Source organism: Talpa europaea (assembly GCF_964194135.1).
Source record: "Talpa europaea genome assembly, chromosome: 13".
In the NCBI taxonomy this organism is placed as follows: Eukaryota; Metazoa; Chordata; class Mammalia; order Eulipotyphla; family Talpidae; genus Talpa; species Talpa europaea.
In genome coordinates this window covers 52,159,013-52,182,039 of record NC_140080.1, presented here as the reverse complement: position 1 = coordinate 52,182,039, position 23,027 = coordinate 52,159,013, and the positions used below count along the sequence as shown (strand labels likewise).

General features: G+C 40.5%; 1 protein-coding gene across 5 annotated transcripts in view; it reads left to right on the top strand.

Moving 5' to 3' along the window:
- The window catches only part of PTPRM (protein tyrosine phosphatase receptor type M), a gene marked incomplete at its 3' end in the record, with an annotated part of 796,072 nt that overhangs the window by 671,705 nt on the left and 101,340 nt on the right, over positions 1–23,027 (top strand). For all 5 annotated transcript variants that reach the window (XM_084252855.1, XM_084252854.1, XM_084252853.1 and 2 more), the window contains one exon: positions 16,337–16,424. In XM_084252855.1, the coding sequence (XP_084108981.1) occupies positions 16,337–16,424 (88 nt within the window). The remainder of the gene's footprint in view (positions 1–16,336; positions 16,425–23,027) is intronic.

The following is a 23,027-nucleotide window of genomic DNA, read 5'->3' as shown; positions in this document are numbered from 1 at the left end:
TGGTGATGTTCTCATTCTCTCCTATCAGTTTCTTAACTTCTCTTGTTCACCCTTTTCTACTTATTTGTTGATGGATCCTTGGTGTCTTGAGTATACTGACAGATCCACAAAGATTTTCTTCATTCTGCTGTCTTCCTCTGGAACTGCTTTGTTCCTGCTCTGTCCTCCTTACTCTTCAGTCCAAGCTTGTGCAGGGATTGCCTTTAGAACCACCAAATCAACTGAGCACAGCATCTGCACTGTCTGACTCCATGGCCACTGGCCTGTGTTCTGTTATTGACTGTGTGCTATTTCAATGTGACTAGGGTCACTGAGCAATTGAGCAGCAGGGCTGGAGCCCCTTCAGGGTATTTAGGGTCTTTGTATGAGCCATGAATTGAGAGTCAACAATTTATTTTGCCCCAACCCTTTCAGCAACTCTGTGCTTTCTCTAGAGGGTACAGGATGCATTCAGTGATCTTGAGAAATAGGTCCCAGCTCCCAATTCATTCATTTAGTAAAAGAAAGAAGGAATAAAAAGTACTAAGAGTCATCTTGGAAGGCCTGTTCACAGATTCATTTACAAAGGCGTCTTGTGATATTTTTAATACTGATACTAATAATGTAAACACTGATTCGGTGTTGCTGATTATTCAGTATTAATTACTGAATTAATTGAGTTATCAGACAATACAGATTTTTGCAGCATTTCAAATAAAAGTTATTCTTTGGGCAATAAGTTTTGGTGAGTCTTTAGACATCACACCTAAAGCACAATCCATAAAAGAAAATAAATTAAAAAATTTGGACTTCATCAAAATTTAAAGCTTTTGCTCTGTTAGAAACTTAAAAAGACAAATCACAGACTGGAGAAAGAAATACTTGCAACCCATAAATCAGACAAAATATGTGTATCTAGAAAATATAAAGAATTTTCAAAACTTAATAGTAAAACTCAAACAATCCAATTAAAGAATAAGTAAGAATATGAAAACACTTCACCGAAGAGGATATATACACACGTGAAAAGATAGTCAACATGATTAGCCATTAATAAAATGTAAATTGAGATATCAATTTACAAAAAGATATCACTACACATACTAGAACAGCTGAAATAAAATATAAGGTCTATGCAAAATACCAGGAAGATACAGAGAAATGTAGGGGGAGAATGTAGAGAAACTGGATCTCTCATAAATTTCTGGTAAGAATGTAAAATGGTACAGCCACTCTTGAAAAGTTTGGCAGTTTTCTTAAAATATTAAGCATGCATTTACCATACAACCCAGGGGAATAAAAACTTACTTTCCTCCCCCACCATAAAATGGCATGGAACTATGCGTGTGCATTGTACAGATTCCTGTTTCCTGGCTTGATACTGCTCTAGTGTTATACAGTTACCATTTCTAATCACCAGGAGAGCTAAGCAGTACAGGGGACTTCCCTATACTATATTTGCAACGTCTTGTGGATCCATAAATATTTCAAAATAAAATGGTTTTTAAAATATAAGGTACAATTTAAAATTCATTTCAAACTTAGTGGGTGGTTATTGGTTACCAACTTGATTCCTGAACTTACTGGTGATGATAATACTTAATATGGTTAATGTGTGTGTTTTGGAGTGTCTTTTCATGAGCATAAATTAAAGCAGTAACAAGAACATAATATATTCCTGTCTATAAAGAGTCATCTATGAAATTTTGTAGACTAGCATAGATATTATTATGGGTAGTGATATCTAAAAACAGGTATTATTATGGGCAGTAGTATCTATGGAACACTGAAGGTAAAGGTATTCTCAAGAAGATACTTAGAATGTAATAAGTACATTGCACTTATTATCTTGTGATATTATTTTTCTAAAGATTTATTTATTTATACAAGAACCGGTGTACAGGCCAGATGTGCGGGAGGGTGAGAGGATTCACAGAGACAGAGCGGGGAACAGAACAGGCAGACTGACGAAATATGCTGCTGAGGGGAGCAGCTGGCGAGACAGTGGGTTTCTCCCCAGCCAGCTGGGATCGAACCTGCACTGCAGAGGCTGCGGACAGCTCCACAGTGCGGCGCTCAACCGCCTGCACCACCAGGGAGGCCCTCTTGTGATATTATTAATGGCATCTATTATTAATGTCATCCGTGCCTTTTACTAATACTATTGAATTGGCAGTTTTTTTGTAATTTCATTAAAAGAATTCTTATATAATCAAAATCTTTGAGCCAACATTTTTCTGTTATTACACTTCACAGAAATTCTAATCTCCTTTCAGGAATTTTCTTTGCTGCAGCAACAGTCTCTGGATATCATGTGAGAGTCATTCTGCTTTATGATGGAGGTGGTAACATAGGCCCTCCAGGGGCATTAGATCTTTGCTGTTTGCATTTCAAAACTGACCCTTGAGGACCTCCCTAGTGGCGCAGTGGTTGAGCGCTGGGTTGCGAAGCTGCCCACAGCCTCTGCAGTGCCGGTTCGATCCCCAGCTGCTCCCCGGCCACTGAAGGAGGGTCCCACATGGCCTGCAGACCTCTCCTGCCGCCCGCTGCTCCCCTCAGCAGTGTACTTCGGTCCTTCTGCCTGCTCTGCTCCCTGCTCTGGCTCTGGTGAATTTTCTCACCCTCCCACGCTTCTGACTGTACCCAGTGCTTGTATAAATAAATAAATAAATCTTTAAAAAAAAAAAAAACTGACCCTTGAGTTTACTGTAATTTACTTTCAATTCTCTTGCCTTCTCTAAAATGTTTTAAGGCAGTACTGCTAATGGCATGAGGCATCTTAGTTTTAGTTTCATCCCAGTCCTTGTAGTTCTAAATAAAAACCTGAACCATGTGCCTCCAAGGTTTTAATCTAATATCTGGTGCCCTGAATTGGGGCCAACTCTTCATTTTTTAAAGCATCAGCAGATTCTAAATTCAACTTCTGACTACTTCCTCTTAGCATTTGACCTTGATTCACTCAAACTAATTGTTATCCTTTCAGCAGATTTTGGTTCTAGAATACAACAAAATCCATAATACAGGATGTGAGAGGCATTTTTTAAATTCTGAATACAGTGGCATCCAAGTAAAATGTATTGCTCTTTCAATCATGACAGTAATTTAAAAAACAAAAAAACCTTTCTAAAGACAAGGCTGCAAAAATATTAGCCTCAAATAAAACTACAATCTAGGAATCTTCTGATTTATAATTGTCAGCTATTTGCCACTATTCATGTACTCTTCCTGTATCCCAGGTGGATGGTGGATATTGAGGCTGAACAGAGGGTCAGCTCCACCCACCCCCGTGGGACCTGAGATTGCTAGTAAATACCCTGAGAATTTCCACAGAAGTTCTTGAGTTATTGCATCGTGCTAAGAACAGTTGAATGGTACTTTATATACCTCTTTCCATGGTCCTTGCATTAACATTTATTGGTTTTAATACTGAAAGCAATTCTGTTAAGTAATTAAATTACTACAGTATTTCTGTGATATAAATTAAAACCCAAACTGAGGGACTGATCTGTGACCACACAACTTATAAATCAGGCAGAACTGAGCTTGAAACCCTGTCCTCTGGTCCTAGGTCCTCCATTCCTTCCTGTTCTACCCACAGTGCTGTAAGCCAGCGTTAATGGTGACTTGAATTCAGATTTGTCCCCTAGTGTGAGATGCAAACAATTGATGTTGTCCTAGGTGGTTTTTCAGGAGGTCCACTCTCAAGGAATAAACAGTACTGAGTTGCGATGTGTGAAAGCAATTGCCTTTCCAGTTAGCTCTTTCATTCTTTTTGATTCATCAGTGATCCTTGGTTTGGGGCTAGAGTGTCTTTTCAATCTCTCACTAACAAAGCTGAGACCAGAGGCTTAGAAAAGTCCAAGAGCAGTACTGCCATTCAGGGATTATTATCATTACTTCATTTTCATTATTTCTACTTTTCCATTAATTTCACCTGTGATAATTTGACTCTCCATTTACTGTAATGGTGTGAGGTTTCGTTTCCAAATGAATGTATTTCAATATACAGTAAAATTTAAATCCTTCAAGAAATTTAAGTAAGGGGAGATGGAAAGAGATGGTGGTGCAAAAGTGACTAAAATCTGGAAAGAACTGCTGCTGAATCCTGTTTTCTTCACTTGCCTTCAGGATTCTTGTTTTCTCTTCCCCTTCACCTGCTTACAACTAAATAAGATAACAGTCTATTTGTGGGGAGTGCATTCAGATGCATACGGCATCCACCCAAGTATTTGGTATGATGTTTTTTGGGTTTTTTAAAAAAGATTTATTTATGCATGCATGCAAGAACTGGGGTATAGGCCAGAGATGTGGGGGTGGGGTGGGGTGAGAGAATTCACCAGAGACAGAGTAGGGAACAGAACAGGCAGACTGAATGAAACACAGTGCTGAGGGGAGCAGTGGGCAAGTCAAGAGTGGTCTACTGTGCCACATGGGTCAGCTCCCCAGCCAGGGATGGAACCAGTGCTGCAAAGGCCGCCGGCAGCTTCATAGGTTGTGTCTTAACCTCTTGTGCCACCAGGAAGGCCCTGGTACACTGTTTTTAACCATGAATATTTGATGTTTTTAGAGGTGAATTTCTTTCAGGATTCCCCACAGGATCATCTCTCTGGAGGGCTGATCAGTCACAGGTAGAAACTTCCACCATGTCAGGGTTTCTGCTCTGTGCCTGCTGCAGACTTATTGTTTGGCCTTCATTTAGATCTTTCTCCGTATTCCCATAGACTAAGGCCAAAAAGCCTAAACCTTCCTCTAAAAAAGGGGTCTGTGAACCTTTAAAGTGAAGGTGTCCACAATCTTCAGTAAGAACTGATGTTTGGCTAAACATTAGTCAATAGCAGACACACCTGTGACTCTAATTTCATAATGAATTATAATTTCAATAAAAATGTTTGCTTTAAAGGGTATAAATTGAACTTTCTGACAGAATTGAGATGCAATTATTTTTTTCACTTAACTGTTTGAAAAGGCATTTCTTAATCTTGATTTCCAAATTTTTGAAATAATTCTTTAATTTTTATCATTAATCACCATGACTTAGGTACTATGGGGAAAGCATGGAAATTGTGCTGATAGGTTTTGTATATTAATAGATGTCAAAAAAGAGAGTCACAGCTCTGTCATTAAAATTCCTTTTTCTACTATACCTATTCATTTCCAAGCCTGTCATGTCTAAAAAAGGCATCCTTAGATTTTCCTTGACATTTGATGGTGCTTACGTACTGTGATTTCTGAGGTGAGGACATTGTAAAAGCGCTCCCCTGGAAAGGATGTGCTCGCATTCAGAGAGGAGCAACAACAAACAGCTCTCACCCCATTTCTAAAAACTGTATAAAATCAGTGGGGGAAACATATAGAACCATTAGAGGAAAAAATTTGGAAAGTATTATTGTCTTGGAGACAGGAACAAAAAATTGCAGCAAAGCCAGGAAGGATTTATTATCATCAAAATCTGACTTTAATATTAGAACAAGAACAGCAATCGCCAGCTCTGGTTGGGCACCTGCTGTGTCCTCGGTGTATCGCTATGTTGAGTCTCTCAATCCCTGTGACCACCATGTTGCTAATAGGAAGATTTGTCAGGTTTTCAAAAAGTAAAGTGGCAGATGCCCAGGTGTGTTTTTAAAAGCTCACTCTGGGAAAAGTGTATAAACCGGAAGATGGAGAAGAGACCAGACAGGGAGCTACTGAATAATGCAGGCAAGAGATAAATAGGAACTCAATTTTTTCTGACTCGTTGGAGAAAGAAAGGAGCAGCTATATTTCTGAAAAAGTGTGCATTTGTTCCCAGGACATTTCAGGGATGCCTTTATCCGAGGAGAGACTCCTGCTTATCTCTAAAGATCTGGGCACCTTTAACACAGGCTCACTGGCAAATCACTCATTCAAGGCAGGTGCAGGGATGGAGGAAATTACAGCTTTCGAGCGGTATTAACATCTCAAACCTTGGCAATATCTGCATCTGAGGGGAAATGAAATTTTTTATCTCTCTGAAATGTGGGTGGCAATCCTGGAGGTAGGACTTAAACCCAGAGTGATTTAGAGAAACTGCAAAGCAATTGAATCAGATACTTTCACTTACCTTTAAAACAGAGTAGTCCTCTTTGGCATTACCTATGACAAGCTGCTCATTTACATCACTATTCTGACATCCCTCCAATTATGGTGTCCTCCTTGGAATCGCCAGGGTAATCCAATGAGAACAGAGCCTGGCTCAAGTTCCAGAATCTTCACAAAATTAACTGACCTCAGATGTGCATTATGATCAAGAGAGAGGCAATGTTCGGCCCATAAGTAAACCAAATTTTAGATAATGATATAAACACTGTAGTGAATGTCTTGCAGTCCAGCACCACACTACCCCAGAATATTGCAGAATAAGTAGCAGAGATCTTATTAGAACCTTCTAGAGGAGTCTGCAGATTCAGCTTTTGAGTTTCAAGCAGGGGATTGGGATGGGCCCTGAAATCCCCCCTTCAGAGACAAGTGCCAGGGACACTCAGAACTCTAAGTCACCTCTGCAACATCAGGGGTGAGGATGTCTTCCATGTGTCAGAAGACAGGCTTCCAGGCCTGAGAAGAGTAAGGAAGGGCACTGTGCACTGTGAGAATGGGGGACCTTAGCCACTAAGCTCTTTGCCAGTGAACAAAGAACAGAAGAACGCAGCCAAGAGAGGGTTAAATATCCCTGAACTGCCACCCTCTGCCTCTTAAAATTAATCCTCAGCCGAAATTCATCCAATTATATAAAAATAGCCCCTTTTTCAAGCCACCTTATTGTACACCAATCTGTACTGCCATTCCATTGTCTGTGGAATGTTCATTGACAGCTAGTGATCCACAGTTACCTTTTTTTAAATCACTGTCTCTCGGTTCAAGAGTATTTTTTCTCTCTTGCCACTTGATCAGTGTTTTTCAATTTTTTTTCCACTTCGATACACTTGAGAGATATGTTCCATCATTAGCAGGAACCTTCTACCACTGTAGTTCTGAAGGTGGAAAGAAAAAGAGCAAATCTAAAGAAACGCAGGTAGATGGAGAGTCCCTCCAGGTGCACGTGGCTTCCCATCCCCAGGAAAATCACTGTGCACGTGGTAACAGGTCTGTGGGGGGGGGGGGGGTGAAACAGCCTTACACTATAAGAAGTGGAAACCAGAGCTGCTTGGCGGCTTATGACCCTGGCCAGGAGACCAGAATGCCACCCGTACAATGCATTGCACTGAGCACAGACACAGGTTCTCTGCCAGCTTTGCGGCCAGTGCTTCAGGAATATTGAGTTTAGAGCAGCATGGCCTGTGAGCCTGTGAGCTCTTCTGCTCACTGACTGTATGCTCTCAGGAAACCACTAAATTCCTTTGATTCTAAACTTCAATACCTATGCAGTAGGAATAAAAACACTTAACTGATAGAGCTTCAAATATCCCATAAGCAGATATTATTCATATAGGACAATGCTGTGCAAAGTCACCCATTCAGGGTACATTCAGCAGAATACAAAATAAGTTCTAAAGCTCAATCAAACATCATGGGTTCTGCTTCAGGGCACCAAAACATGACATGACTTTTTTAGGCTGCAATTCCATTGTCAAAAGAGAAAAAGATGTTAGGTAAAGGAAGGCGATGTGGCAACTATGCCAAGATCATTACCCACCTGCGTCCTGCCAAATGGAAAAATTTTGCAAACTTTGGAATTGGATAGAGTTGCAGTATATATGGCCATTCGAATTTACTGAGCTGGATTAGCAACTTCTTTAAAAATATCCGTGAGTGTTTACATTTAGTTTTAAATGTGTTTAAACATAACACAGTTCTAGTATCAGCTTCTTGTCTTACTCAGTCCTCACCCCTCCTGCACTGCAAGCCGCACTTACTCCCTTTGGCCACCTCAACCCAGAAAACTGGGTAGTGACAGTGACAGGTGATCACAGGCCTGGACTTCTAGGGCCACTGCCCATGGGCACTCCCCTCTATGGCCAGTGAGCAATTGTAGGTGCCTTCAGTTCCTTCTGTATGATAGCCATAGTTTATATGGTCCTAATAAAATGCAGCACTTAAAAGAACCAGGAGAGAAGTATAAGCAGAAAAAAAAGAAAGTTCAGAGACTGCATGCTCCAGTGAGCTCATCTTCCTTCTTTCAGGGTGATGATTTTAGTCACTTTACGTGCACAGTTTTATTCATATGAGAAAGGGAGGAAAAATTCGATTTCAGAAGCTTCTGAAAAAACTTGACCCTACACTACCTGAAAACACACTGTGCATTATGTACAGCCTTGACCTGCACCCCTTTCTCTCTGGCACACTTTCTGTTGAATAGGATTTTTTTTCTCCTTTCTTTAATATCTGGGAGCTGTGGCATTTTTAACAGACTGCATCATTTTGGTGTAACGTTCTCTTGAGGTGGGCAACTGAGATGTATAATTATATTCTGTGGAAAATGATGGTGGTAGGAGGGGTGGGAGAGGGGGTTATTGAATCACAAAAACATGTTTCCTATTCAGAAAAAAATGGCTGTGTGGGATGTTCAATTTCCTTCTGCTCTGTGTCCATGGAGAGCGCAGTCTTGAAGTGGAGAAGTCATTGGTATTCACCGGAGCTTGCCTGGCTTCATTTTTATTGTTTCAGAGACTTATTATTCTTTCAGAGTGGTTCCCAGGTTTGATGCCTTTTCTCAGTATATATGAGCTAAGGTAGTCAGAGGAAACACTTTAATTACATTTTAAGTAGAGTCAAAGCATAAGTATATTTATGAAAATTCTAACAGAAGGTGCAGTGAGACCATTAACTTAAATCCCACAAATACATAAAGTGCTTTTTTTCATAATAAAAAGTCCATAGTTGGTGTGTTAAATTGTATCTGCATATTAAAAAGCTGCCCTAAACACTAAATATCGCCTAACTGTGCATATTGTATTTAAAATTCCTCCTGTAAAAAGCATTCCGGGAGCACGGACCATTCTGTCCCCAAGCTTGTCCTTGTGTGGCTGTTCCGAGGAGGGGAAATCATCAGGGGCTACAGGATGATTCCAGCCCTACTTTGTTTGACCATTGCTCCTGCTCGTTCTCATGGGACTTCTTTTCCAAAGTCATACCTATACTTTGGTTGAATTTTTTTAGTGAACCTGCTCATAAATTTATCATGAGGTGAGAGATTAAGGAGGAGTTGATGGTTGTACTTCAACTTGAACATGGGGATTGTGGTGGGCATAAGGAAATGAAAGGGCAGATAAGCATAGTGTCACCTAACAGGAACCTTTGATTTCTTCAAGGAACATTATTCTCTCTCTCTCAGCACTAAAGGGATTCAAAACCTGGTTGGCTTTACTGTTGACAAATTTGATATGAGCAGCTTTTCTCTAGATACATCAAGTATGCGGTGATAAGCTACTTTTGGTTTTGGTGTCATTTTTTATTATTATTTATCTATTTTACATCATTGTCTATTCCCCATGAAATTCCCACCACCAATTCACCCGTGGACCATCACCATTGTTCCTTGTGCTCTTCTCTCCCCTGTTTTTATCCCTCTCCCACCCACTCCGTCACAGAATGTATTTGATTTGTGGTTACCTGCTAATTTTGTTGTTTTTTTAGTTTTTTCCTGAGCCCTTATTTGGTTCCCCTATATTCCTCCTGTAAGTGAAACCATTCTATATTTTTCTTTTCCTTCTGACTTATTTCACTGAGAATGATCCCTTCTAGCTCCATCCATGTTGCTGGGAATTGCATGAGTTTATCTTTTTTGATTGCTGAATAGTATTCCATTGTGTATATGTACCACGTCTTCTTGATCCAGTCATCTATTTTTGGACATTTGGGTTGTTTCCATAGCTTACCTATTGTTAACAGTGCTATAATAAACATAGGGGTGCAGGTGTCTTTTTAAATCAATGTTTTTGTGTCCTTTGGGTAGATTCTTGGGAGCAGAATTGCTGGGTCGTATTGTAGCTAAATTTTTAGTAGTTTGAGGAACCTTCACAAACCTTTCCATAGTGGTTTGACCAGTTTGCACTCCCACCAGCAGTGTAGGAGAGTTTCTTTGCTACTTCTTAAGAATTTTGGTTTGGAGTACAATCCTTCTCAAAGTATTCAGTAATTGAACTTACATCATTTTATTTCTTGTCTTTTTAAATACTTTTGACTGTGTTAATACTGGTTTACATTGTTCTATATGTAATAGTAATGTAGGATCCCCGCTTCCAGAATGTTGCCATGATGCACCCACCACCAAAGAACCCATGGTCCACCACCACTGACCCTGTGCCCCCATCTTGGTTCTCATCCCTCCCTTTCTCCCCAAGCCCCTCTAGTTGTCCCCTTACACAGTCAGCTTTTTATTTGGCTTCATCTGACCCTTTATCAGATATATCAGGTACCGTCCACTATTTGTATTTCTCTTTCTGCCTAATTTTGCTGAGTCCCTTCCAGCTCCATCCAAAATAGCAACAGTTTATTTTTTGATAGCTGAGTAGTATTCCAGTGTGTGTGTGTGTGTGTGTGTGTGTGTGTGTGTGTGTGTGTGAAGGTGTATTACACCTTCTTAATCCATTCATCTGTTTTGGGGCAAGTAGGCTATTTCCATATCCTGGCTATAACTTAACATAATTATGAAAGAGCAAAAGAGCACACATAACTTTTTGCCTTCCTGAAGATAAAAATAGCTAAGGAAACTTTTATTCTTACCCAGTGAAAACTGCACAGGAGAAAATGGTACAAAAGTACACAAAAATTCATTTTCTTAATTTATTAAAAGAAATTTAAAGCCAAACAGTATGTGAAATAGTGTCTAACGGAAAGGTTATATAACAAAATTACTTGATTTTCCTCCGGTGTGTTTTACTGGTGGATATCTCTGGTTGATGTATGGGTGAAGTCCGTCTCATGGTCTGAAGAGTAAAAAGGTGTGTCACAGGTAGTCAGAGAAGCCTCAGGCTTTGGGGAGAACAAGGAAAGGGTGTACATATGCTGCCTTTGGTGTAACTCATATTCTGAAGCGCTAATGACCTGCATTTCTGCCCTGGTTAAAATTCTTGTTAGATTCCCAAAACAGGGAAAAAAACAAGGCTCACAATGTAAAAGAACCATCGTCCTGTCTCAGCTTCTCTGAGTGTCAGTGGCTCCAAAGCCATAAAGTTTTATGTTTGCATTAGAAATTTAAACAACTTATTGCTTTTTGTCCAACTTTAGGCATAAGGAGTCCAAAATCTAAAGTAAATATTTTCTCAGATATTTCAACCTGTATGCTGACAAAAAACCATAACATATAAAACTGGGTCCATCTTAGGAAATAACATAGTAATCTCCATTACAAAAAGAAACAAACAAACGCCAAGTTAGCTGACTCCGAAAGCACTTGCTTCCTCTCTCTGGGCTCCATGTAGATACATTACTTATTTTCCAAGGCAAGAATAAGGACACATGTTCTTAATAATGCAAGTGTATTTGTGGAGAGATTGGATATGTAACTGAAAGCCAAACTGTTCCAGAAAATACAAGACCCAGTTACCATATCCGTAGGGAATCAGAACAGAATGGATGGCACTAGACCTCTGCTCTTTTTCTTGGCTCAACTGTTTTGTTTTGTTTAAGAAAAAACACTTTTGCCACTAAAACATGATTCATGTAATTCCTAGATAGGAAGTTGGGGAGACTCATGGCAAGAACTCCAACTTGTGTGTCCATCTTCTGCTGTTGCTTTCCCACAGTGAATACATGATCCTATGAGATAAGGAAAGTTATACTGTTTTGTAAAATTAATCAACTGTTAAATGATGTTTACTTGACATATTTTATATGCTGTTGTCATAAACCATTACTCAGAGACAATGAAATAAGACCTAGGGGTGGAAAGCATATTGTTGGTCATATGTATTTAAAGACATGTTAGCTTTAACACCATTTTCCTCTTGAAGGTATTTCAGTTGATCTGCCTGTTCTGTTCCCCCCTGTAGGGTAAAGAAAAAGTATCAGGCTTTTCTGCCCTCCCACCATTAGAATAGATGAGGGAACCCTGTGGTCCTGAATGCATGCCTGATGGCGGGCACCTGAAGTGGGTACACCTAAGCTAAGAGACTGAGTTTATAAGGGCGGCGTCATTGGGACGCCAGCAGAAGCCAAGAATGAACTGAAGCCAAGAGAAGAAGAGAAGCAGAGAGAAAGCCAGAAAGCCCAGATAGAGTGAGGATTTGCTGGAGGCTGGGAGGACTGCCAGCCTCCCAGCCCCCCAGCACCCCTGCCTGTCATATGCCTGGTAAATCTAAATAAAAGACCTGCAAAAGCCACTGAGGACTCTGACTCCTCCTTTACCCGGTCTGCTGGATCAGAAAACCTGCTCCGTGTCCATTCCTGCCCTCTACACCCACTCTATCTGTGGTCAGTCCTCTCACCCCCCACACCTCTGGCTTACACCCCAGTTTTTGTATGCATAAATAAATAAATCTTAAAAAAAGAAAGTCCTGGTCAGGTAGGGATGGTAGAGAAAGCAGTAAATTCAGAATCAGAAAATATTGAGGTCCAATGCAGGTTGGTGCTATGAGCTGACTGTGGTCTTTCTACATCTCAGGCCCCTCAGCTGTAAAGCAGGAAGCAAGCCCCTCATGCCTGACTGCTCTCCTGGGGTTAGCTGGGATGATGGAGTCATTTACAAGCACCTTACTAAGTGCTTAATCATGCGTAGCACTTGGGCCCTCCCCTCTGAAACAGGCTGGGAATCACAGGTACTAAGATGCAGGAGACTGGTTATCATTTCATTGCTGACTTGTGTCTGTTTTCTGGTCACTAGTCAAATGAAAACAATCAAATTAAAATAACTGTTTTTAAAAGTGAAGGCATTTGCAAGTACTGTGATTATCAGAAATGCTAAAGCAACACAGCTGCGATGCGTGCTGCTCCCTCAGGAGAGCAATCTGTTCATCAAGCACAGGGACTGGGACGCACTGGCCTGGCTCAGCCAGGCCTTGCTCAGGTCACCTAGCAGTGTTTTCTCTCTCTAGCTGAGTGAGCGCCTCTTCCCATCAGTCATTATTGACTCCATCCGTCCTCTCCCCATCTCTCTCTTTCATCCTGTCATAATGTTAAGTATTGGCCAAGAATCTACTGGGTGTCAGGGTCTCCCTCAAAATCAGTTACTTTCACTCAGGGAAATATTTAATTTTCCATATCTGAATTTATACTGTATTGTGGACCATAAACCTGGGTTTACATATATATATGTTTACAAAGGTATACATATTGATATGTATATCATATACATATGGGTTTACAAAGATATACATATTGATCCCCTGAGTCCTTCCCCACTCCTCAAGACAGGCAGAGCTGGCTCCTGCCTTGAAATGCCCATTTTGGGGGTATGTTTGTTTTGTTGAAGTTAACTAACATAACATTGCATTAGTCTCAGGTGTGCAATGTAAAGGTTCAATATTTACATATATTGCAAAATGTTCACTGCAGTAAGACTCATCTACATTATCACCATACATAAATTCTTTTTGGGGTGAGAACTTTTAAGATTTACTCACTTAGCAACTTTTCCGATTGTAATATAATATTCTCTATAGTCACCAGGCTACACATTACTGTTTGTCACTGAAAATTTGTCACTGTATCTTTTAACCCCTTCAATGCTTGTTCGTCTTATTCTGGAAAGTTACTATGCACTAAGCGCTAGAGAGTGTCCTGAATCCTAAGGTGCTGTAGTTCCATCCTTTGCTGCACACCACCCAGAACTCCGTAAAATGGTCAGTAAAAACATCTGCTGCAAGTAAATTTTAAAAAGTCAGCTACCTTCTTCATCTCCCTATAAAAAGTCAAAATCTGAAAACTATTGGGTGGGTTGGGTGCAAAAGATAGAGGGAAATGAAATTGGTAATTGCATCATGAAAAACTCAAAGTAGAATTAAATTGTTCTAAAGGAAGTTATTACTCAGCTGTAAAATAATTATCATTCATAGAATAACAAAGATACTATTCATTTAAAAGTATGCCTTTAAAATCCCTGAAACATTTTAAAGGCGTATTTTATAACAGAATGGAAGCGGCATGTTTGGCTAAATCCCCTGATTTTGGGGTCCAGTTCTAGATGGTATTAACTAGTGATTTTTACTGCTACTGTTTTTATTGACTTAATTTATTAGTAATCTGAAAACTTTTAACTTGTGTTTGCCCTGCATCATACAGTATTTTACTTGTCAGTTTTCAATGTATGGTGGAACTGTTAATATAGCAGTAAGTATATGGTAATCTGACCCCAATCTGTCTCCATGTTTTCCTTAAAGTGATACATATAATGTAAAACTGTTATGATAACAAGATGTCAAGGAAGATTATGACTAAGGTCCCTTAAATTAAAAATGGGCAATTTAAAACTCTAACTCTTGTGCTGATAGTGCTATCTTTCTCTCTTGCATATTGTAAAATGATTTGTCCTGTTGTTTTGTTTCATGGATGCACTGGAACAAGTGGAGCAAGTGAGACAATGCAGGGACAGGAGCTTTTCTTGAGGGGGGCTGAGCTATGTGATATCCACCCACAGCAGATCACGAAAAGGCTTGAGCTTTACAAAGTGTGGCAGAATAAAATCCTCAAAGTGTGCATATGCAGGCGTTCCTAATATTGGAGACCCTCACACACGAAGCTGAAGAAATAAACTTTATTTTGAGATCAAAGCCGAACTGTCACCAAACACTGCAGTCACTCACTCAATAATGATCACCTCCCACCATGAGGAAGAGGCTCTTCCAAAACACCATGACCGCACAGTCCCTGTCCTCAGAGCACCCATAGTGTGGTGGCAGAGGCAGTAGATTACCAAGTGCCGCATACCACTGGGCACCCTGGTGGGTGGGAGTGTAGGGGTTGGTCATTGGGGTCTGTGAGCTGCATGTGCACTGCAGCAGTGCTAAGGACAAATTTAATAAGGCACAGCTGGACCCATACAAAGGAATAATAAATGAGTTCTCATGAACCATAGATTACTCACTAAATACAAGTGATCCTTGAACAACACAGGTTTGAACTACACAGGTCCACTTATACCCAGATTTTCTCATAAACAGGCAACATGATCCTATGGTACTGATAAATGCAGCATACTACTATAAATGTATTTTTTCTTCCTTATGATTTTCTTAATGTCCTTTTTTTTTCCGCTCTAGCTACTGTCTTTATCTCTAGAATATAGTGTATAATAAATAAACATACACAATATGCATTGATCTCTATGCTATCAGTAAGGCTTCCAGTCAATAGCAGATTATAGTAGTTAAGTTGAGAGGGAGTCAAGAGCTATATGTGAACTTTTAAAGCCCCTAATCTCTGCATTGCTCAAGAGTCAATCGTACTGATAATTAATGGAAATGGTCAAGATGCCCATCACCATAGGCAGAACAGAGATTAGGGTGTGAGAAGAACTTCAGTTCTGAAAAGAGAACTTGAAGTCCCATGCTGGTGAATGTTTGAGGATGTCAGATCCTGGCACCACATTCTCTGGCCCTACAGCATTTCAGAATAGTGCTTTCATTCATCTGCTCCACTTTTATCTCTTCTTCCTTCTCTTTTCCTTTTCCCAGTGAGTTCCAAGAAGTATAAGAGTAGCAATGGCAATGTCAAGCATCAGCTTATAAAATATTTCTGCTACTGTCCTTCTTCCTATTATCTCCTTATATAGTTGACTACATCAAGGTAAAAGAGAATTAAAGAGGAAATAAAATCCTCAGAATTTTTTTTCACTGTCAACTGATAGCAGAGGACATTTTCATTATAACTTGAATAGAAAAATTATGTCTAACTAATGACTTGAAGATTAAAGACTCTGGGCATAATAATGCCAAATCCTTAAATAAATGGACATCTAAACTCCATTAAAAATGAAGAGAAAAGTCTGACAGAATTTATTATAGGAATTTAGCCTTGAAGTCATGAAATTTTAGCTTACCAACTGCCACAATTTTTAACTAAAGGTAACCTTTCGGTTAGCAATTGGAAAGCAAATTGACATCTTTATATCTCTTTGGAGACTGTTAAAAAATGGCAAAATAATTAAGGAATTTAGAGAAATGTTCAACATTCTGTCTTAAATATTCAAATAGGGTAGGGAGAGCACTCAACCCATTTTTAAAGGATTGTGGCAATAAATTGTGACTTCTGTCTTCAGCCCCATCCATATTTGTAAGCAGAGAAAAACAAAAAGTCAAATGAAATAGGTTATAAAGGATTTTAATAATCCATCAGCTCATTCCTGTGAACATTCTCTTTCCTCCTTGACCCCTATTGTACATTTTTTAAGAACATCCTCCATCGTTAAGATCCCTGTGTTTACTGCACCAAATTGTAATTCTCACTGTCACTTTTCTCTTTCTTCCAGAGTTTCTTTGAAGGGCAGTCTGCACCATGGGACTCTGCTAAGAAAGATGAAAACAGAATGAAGAACAGATATGGGAATATCATTGCGTGTAAGTGTTGACAGTGTAATTGTGCTGTGGTATAACTTTCTTTTCACATCTGCTGAGATTGACCACCAGTCTCACGCAGGGAAAATTTACAGGGCAATTATTGCTTTCATCCTGTAGGAAAGCTGGTATTATGCTCTTATTAAAGAAAGGAAAAACTACCTAAATACCCCCACTACGTCAGTGTGTCTTACTGTGGGCCTAGTTTTACTTTTAATTTAAGGTTTGGGTAACACAGGTAATGTTAAAAGGCTGAGACAGAAAATACATTTCAGAAGGAGTAAACACCGTGGGCCTAATGTTCCCCAGCCGCAACATGAGAATGAATAGAAACAGTGCTGCACAGCACGCCTAACGCAAGGAGCACAGAGCTCTCAGCAAACATTAACTCATTAATCCTCCCGACACTTGGGTTAGGTAGGTCAGTAATGGCCCCATTTTAAGGACAGGAAACTGAAACTGAGAAGTTAAATGATAGTCCCCATATCACAACACTCATTAGCAAAAGAGTTAGGATTGTATCTCAGAAATTCCCAGTTCCTGTGAAACTGAAAGTTACCCATCCATAATGCTTTGGACAGTTTTTAAATCGAGCCCAACCTCATTAATGTTCTGTAACGATGCCGAGACGTGTGGTAAATCGCTGAGCCTTTTTCTCCCAGGGCTGAAGCCATCCATTCCCCACATTACAGCGTTCTAAGTCACACAGACAGCACCACGGTACTGATGAGATACTAAGAGAATTAATACTATTTCTAAAGATATGCAACTGAAAGGGGAGGAATTGTGAGACTAGGCCTAGAGAACATTTGGCTCATCATGTCTTATTACTTCTAAGAAACACACAGAAAGGGCTGGATATTCTAGGGGAGCAATGTGTTAGCTTTAATGATTGTGACGGTGTTGTTAAAGCTTATTTGCCCGAGTTTGCCTTTCTTAGCAGGACAGTATAGAGTCCATGGCAGCCTGTGACTGTAAAATGCTGTGTTTGTCCCCACAGAATGTAGCCGGTTGTCACGTGAGCTCTCGAAATGTGACTGGTGTGGCCGAGGCATTGTCTTCAATTGTATTTCATTTTAATTATTTTGAATTTAAATTGAACATGAGACTAGAGACTCCCCCATTGGATGGTTCAGATCTATCCTGTGCTATAAGAAAAAATAAGGGGCAGGATTTACATATGATAGACTCATCCTAACTGAGCTTGAACAAGCCCTGTTTTCCCTTCGGCAGCTCTTTTAAGACACTGGTTTGCAGGTAGCTGGTACTCGCTCCGAGTATTTTATTTCATTTTAAAACATGCTGCATTGACTTAGTGCTTCCTTTGGTTGTGTCAGGAGTCCGTCTTAGGTAGAACGTGCTTCCCTACCCCTCAGTGAGTTCAGTCAGCATATGGACCATCAGAGGCTGGGCCCACGCAGAGGACTTCAATGTGATGGAGACAATACCCCTGCCCCCAGGACAGAGTGGACCAGGCAGATAACAGCCCCCCGTCCAGCATGGTGACACAGCACAGAGCCGTGTGCAGAGTGCTGCCAGGACTGAGGAAGGAAATGGGCATTTCTTGCCAGAGTCGTCATGGGGAGAGGTTTTTGACCTGTGGATCTCAGGGAAGCATGTACTATCTAGAAAGGACTTTTGACATGACTAAGTGAAACGCTATGTAAATATAGCATTTTTCCTCTTTTTTTTTTTAAATTAATGTATTTGTAACAGAGGTAACATTGGTGTTGGCCCATCAGGTATTACCCCATAGTGCGTCCACTACCAGCAGTGCCTCCTTCCCAATCTGTTCTTTCCCCTCCCCACCCCCTTGGTGTTTCAGTTCTGCAGACAACTATCAGGGGTTAGTTTTTCAAAGCATGTTTTAAAATGAAACAAAACACTTGAAGCAAGCACCTTCCACATTCTGTCATACTCACAGTGAGAAAAATTCATATTTCTCATAAAGGCATACTGGATCCTTTCCAGGAGTTCCTTTGGCTCTGCCACAGACTCCAAAGAGATTCACAGGGGTTAAATGGGACTTCTCAGCAGTGACCTGGCCCTTCATCCACACCAAGCAGAAGGGAGTGTTGATAAGCCTCTGTCCTGCAGCAGCTGTAATATCCCAGATGCAGGCCTTATCCTGAGCATGTAGTAGGCAGTGCACATGGGAGCAGTTTTAGGTGTGCTTTGGCCTTTGTCCAGCATGTAACTTTGAGTGTGCTCCTTTCCAATGCCTAGTTTAATACCTGCCCTTGGTAGACAATTGAAAAATATTTTTGAATGATTAAGAAAAAAATAATAAAAGCTAGTATTTGCTGATAACATACTATATGCTTGACAGCACTATAAGCACTTTGCAATTGTTAATGCACTCACTTCCTGTCTCAACACCATGAGATAGGCATTTTGTTACTGAGAGGAAATTGAAGCATAAAGAATGTAGAAGACTTATAGCCAGTAAGATGCAGAGGCAGGATTCCACCCCACCAATAACTTTCATAGTAACTGCCCACTAGATGGTTGGGTGGTTGGGCCCCCAGCTTGCTACCATGCCTGAAGTTACCAGCAGCATCTTCCAGGCCAGGGTCTGTGACAAGAGGCAGCATAGGGAGACTCTAGTCCCCTCATTCCCCATCCTTCATCTCCAGCCACTTCAAATGAATATATAAATGAAGTAATAACTCTGCACTTGCTCTTCAGAGAGCTTCAAGCTATGTCTTCTAGCCCCAGGGTGACCTCCTTGTTGCTACAGAGAAATTCTGGAGCTGCCACTGTCCTCTGGGGGCTTCATTCTGTTTTCTGAGGAGGATAGTGGAGACAGGATCTAATTGATATGATGGTTGTTAACACTTTATCACTAATTGTCACCTAACTCAGAATGGGGCCCCCGGGAGAAATAGGATGTCTGAGAACATTTAATCATGAGCTGGGGGAGAGGCAGTAGCTGACAGCTGCCTGCATCCTGCTGGTCTGGTGCTGTGGCTGAAGGAGGGTCCAGGCCAGCTCATCTGTAGGGAAGAGGAACAGAAGATCAGCATATCTAGCCTAACCTCCCAACATTATTATGATCAACTTCATACTGTCTTTTTTGTATGAAAACATTTAAAAAACACAAATTCTATACAAATATAGAATATTTTAATATTTAATGCTAAACACTGTCCTTATTTTCAAGTTGGCTTTTGTGGGGTTAAAGTAACTTGCTTGTGATCACAAATAGGAAGATGTCCTTTTTTTAAAAAAGATTTATTTATTTATATAGGAACCGGAGTACAGGGCAGATGCATGGGAGGGTGAGAGGATTCACCAGAGACAGAGAGGGAAACAGAACAGGCAGACTGAATGAAACACACTGCTGAGGGGAGCAGTGGGCGAAACAGGAAAGGTCTGCAGCACCATATGAGACCCTTGCCGGCCAGCCAGGATCGAACCCATGCTGCGGAGGCTCTGACAGCTTCACAGCATGGCACTCAACCACCTGTGCCACCAGGGGAGGCCCAGAAGATGTCCTTTTGTGATACAAAAAAAAATTTTTTAGGTTTAATTATTTAGGGAAATATGTTTTCATAGACTCAGGCAGAAGCATAACCCCTTTCTGTAAGCCATGTGCGATGCCTTCTTTCTGGGCAACTTTGGCGCCTCACTGTGGCTTGTCTCATGGATTCACTCCTGCAAAGCTCTAGGCAGCCTCCAGAGGTCCTGCCCATATTGGCTGGGCTTTAGCCCTTTTGGAGATTTGGAGTACAACTGTTTTCCACAGAAATGTTGAATTCCCGTCCTTTATAGCTGATGTCTCCTCACAGCTGGACCAAGAGCCTGGGATTAGATAAATCCAATAATGCATCCCTCCAATTCAACAAATACTTACTGATCATCTACTATTGGCCAGACACTGTGCGAGGCAGAACAATCGTTAAACATAATTGGATACTGCCCTTTGACAAATAAAAGGTTTAACAAAACCGTTTTGCAAAAAAACAGATAAAAAATATTTTAAGTTCTGAAGACCCTCCAATCTCAGTTCATCTCCCCAGCTCTGCTATTTAATATAAAAGCAGCCAGAGACAAGACATAAATGAACAGTCTGATTGTGTTCAAATGAAACCGATTTAGGCAATGGACTGGATTTGGTGCTCAGGCTCTAGTTGCTGAGTCCCAGTTCAGTGGAGAAGCGATTCCACCATGAGAACATTTCATTTCTACCTCTCAGGCACATTTCTACCACCACCAAGATCATCTTTAACTCGCAAGACCTTGCACTTAGGACCTATCATTTCATAACCCCATAAGCTGTCCTTGCTACTGTCAACCTCACACCTATTCCTAAGCCCCCCTCCAAATTTGTTTACCTTCCAGTGTTACCCATATGAGTAAACATCCTATATCATCATCTATCCATCTGTCCATCCAAACACAGGAGTTATCTTTGACTCTTCTCTTCCTTACCCAATCAATCAATTCAGTTTGGTCAATTTCTCTTCTCGAATCCATCTACTTCTCTCCTTTCTAGTGTACATTTTCTTTTCTTACCTGGGCTACTAGGAAAATCTCTTAACTAGTGTTCCCTTCCAGTTCAATTTTTCATTATCTAGTAAGATTAAATTTTCCAAATGTAAATTTGATTAATAGCCCCTTTTCCCCCAATAACCATGTGATCTCTTCCTTATTCTTATTTAATAAAGACTAAAATCCTTCATCTGGCCACCTGGCCTTCCTACAGTTCTTCAAACTCAAAGGGTTCCCTCAAGTGGGTACTTTATTCACATGATAGACCCTCTGTTTGCCACCACTCCCCCCCTTTCTTTAGTCCTTTATTTAGTGGCCTTTCATTTCATGACCTCAGGGTAGCCTTCCCACACCTCTCCCCACACCTCTGAAATAAGTCAGCTCCCACAATAACTTTTCTCTACCTCCTCTTTAAGACCCTTAGCTTTTATTTTATTTTATTTTATTTATTTGTATAGTCATTTAATTCTTCCGTCCATTCAATAATAAGAGACTAATAATGTTACTCTCTTCTCCCTTCACTGGACACATCGCCAGCCTGAGGGTAGGGCCTTTGTCTGTTTTTTCTTACATGGTCATTCTGTGTCTCCGCATTTCCCACCTCTCCCCTCACTCATACTCACCCTGCTTCAGTAACGCTGGTCTCCTTGCTATGCCCCTGCCCCTGGCAGGCAGGTCTCCCCTCCCTCAGAGCCTCTGCCTGAATCTGCTTCCCTTCCTCACCTGCAGCAGGTGCTGGCTGGTATCTTACCCACTCAGAGAAGTCTTACCACAATTTTAAAAACTGCATCCTCCGCAACACCCTTCTGCCTTCCCTGCTGTAATTTCTGTGACATGCCTCACATCCTAACATGGTATTATAACGTTTACTTAGTGATTATTTCTCTATTGCCCCACTAGAATATTAAGCACTGTGTGGGCAAAGAATCCTGTCTGTTTTATTCCCTGCTCTCTGACGTGCAAAATAGTGCCTGGGGTGTAATATGCACTCAATAAATATTTGTTGAAAGAATTACTTCAGTTGGCATGTTGCCTGGCACATGGCAGATCGGTTCATCTTTGCTGAATGGACCACAGAAGTTGGGGGAAGGGTTGTTATGGGGGTGAAGATCCCAGCTCCTTATCTTCAACTACCAGTCCCCAGAAAAGAAGACCCCATAGCTGCAGGGGGCAGTAGTTAGCCATTTGGTGTGTATTTTAAGCTCAGAGTTAATTACAATTAGAAACAGTGAGAGAACTGGGGAGGTTATGTTTGTGTGTGTGGTCTGGTAATGATGGACAGGGTATTAGTTTATATTTGGAAAGGGCTAGTTAAGCAAATTTATCATGTAAATAAGGAAAAAGTTTAACCTACTTATGAACAAAAGCCAGTAAACAGCTTTTAAGCACCATTAAAACCATTTTATATGCAAACACTGGTACAAAACAATGAATGTGATCATTACACTCTCTTCTTATGTTCATTGAAAAGCACTAGTCAGAATTTTAAGACACATTCACTGAATCCCTAATTCCTCATTCTGGTTAGTGGTGTAATCCCCAAGGCCATGACGCTCTGAAGTAGACATCCCACTCAGTGACACTGATCTTCCTACAAATTACATAATTTGTACCAAGTGGGAAATAAACATGGTAATATTCTTCTTCATCCTAATGAAAAAACAACTGATATGGGTGTATATATATAAAAGAGTGATTTAAATAATAATTTTTTACTATTTTTATTCCTGAAATCCTACTACAATTCTAACTACCTAAGATTTCTTTGTACTACTGTAATAAAGAAACAGAGGTCGCCTGAAATGAAGCTGTTCCCAAATGATTAGTCATTAGGCTCAAATGAGGAGACCAGGCTGAATTGGGGTTCCTCCCTGGTGGAAAAGTATGCAGCCTAGATGGCCTAATACAGAAACTGGGCAGGGGTAAGCACGACGGCAGTACTAATACTTTTTTTTTTTTAATTTTATATATTTTTTACATCATTTTTCATTTTTGTACAATGTATGCATTTTTATCTCGGTTATAGTCCCCATAAAATCCCCACCACCCATTCACCCATGTACCAGCGCCATAGTCCTTTGTGCTCTTTTCCCCCACCCCCATTTTGATCCT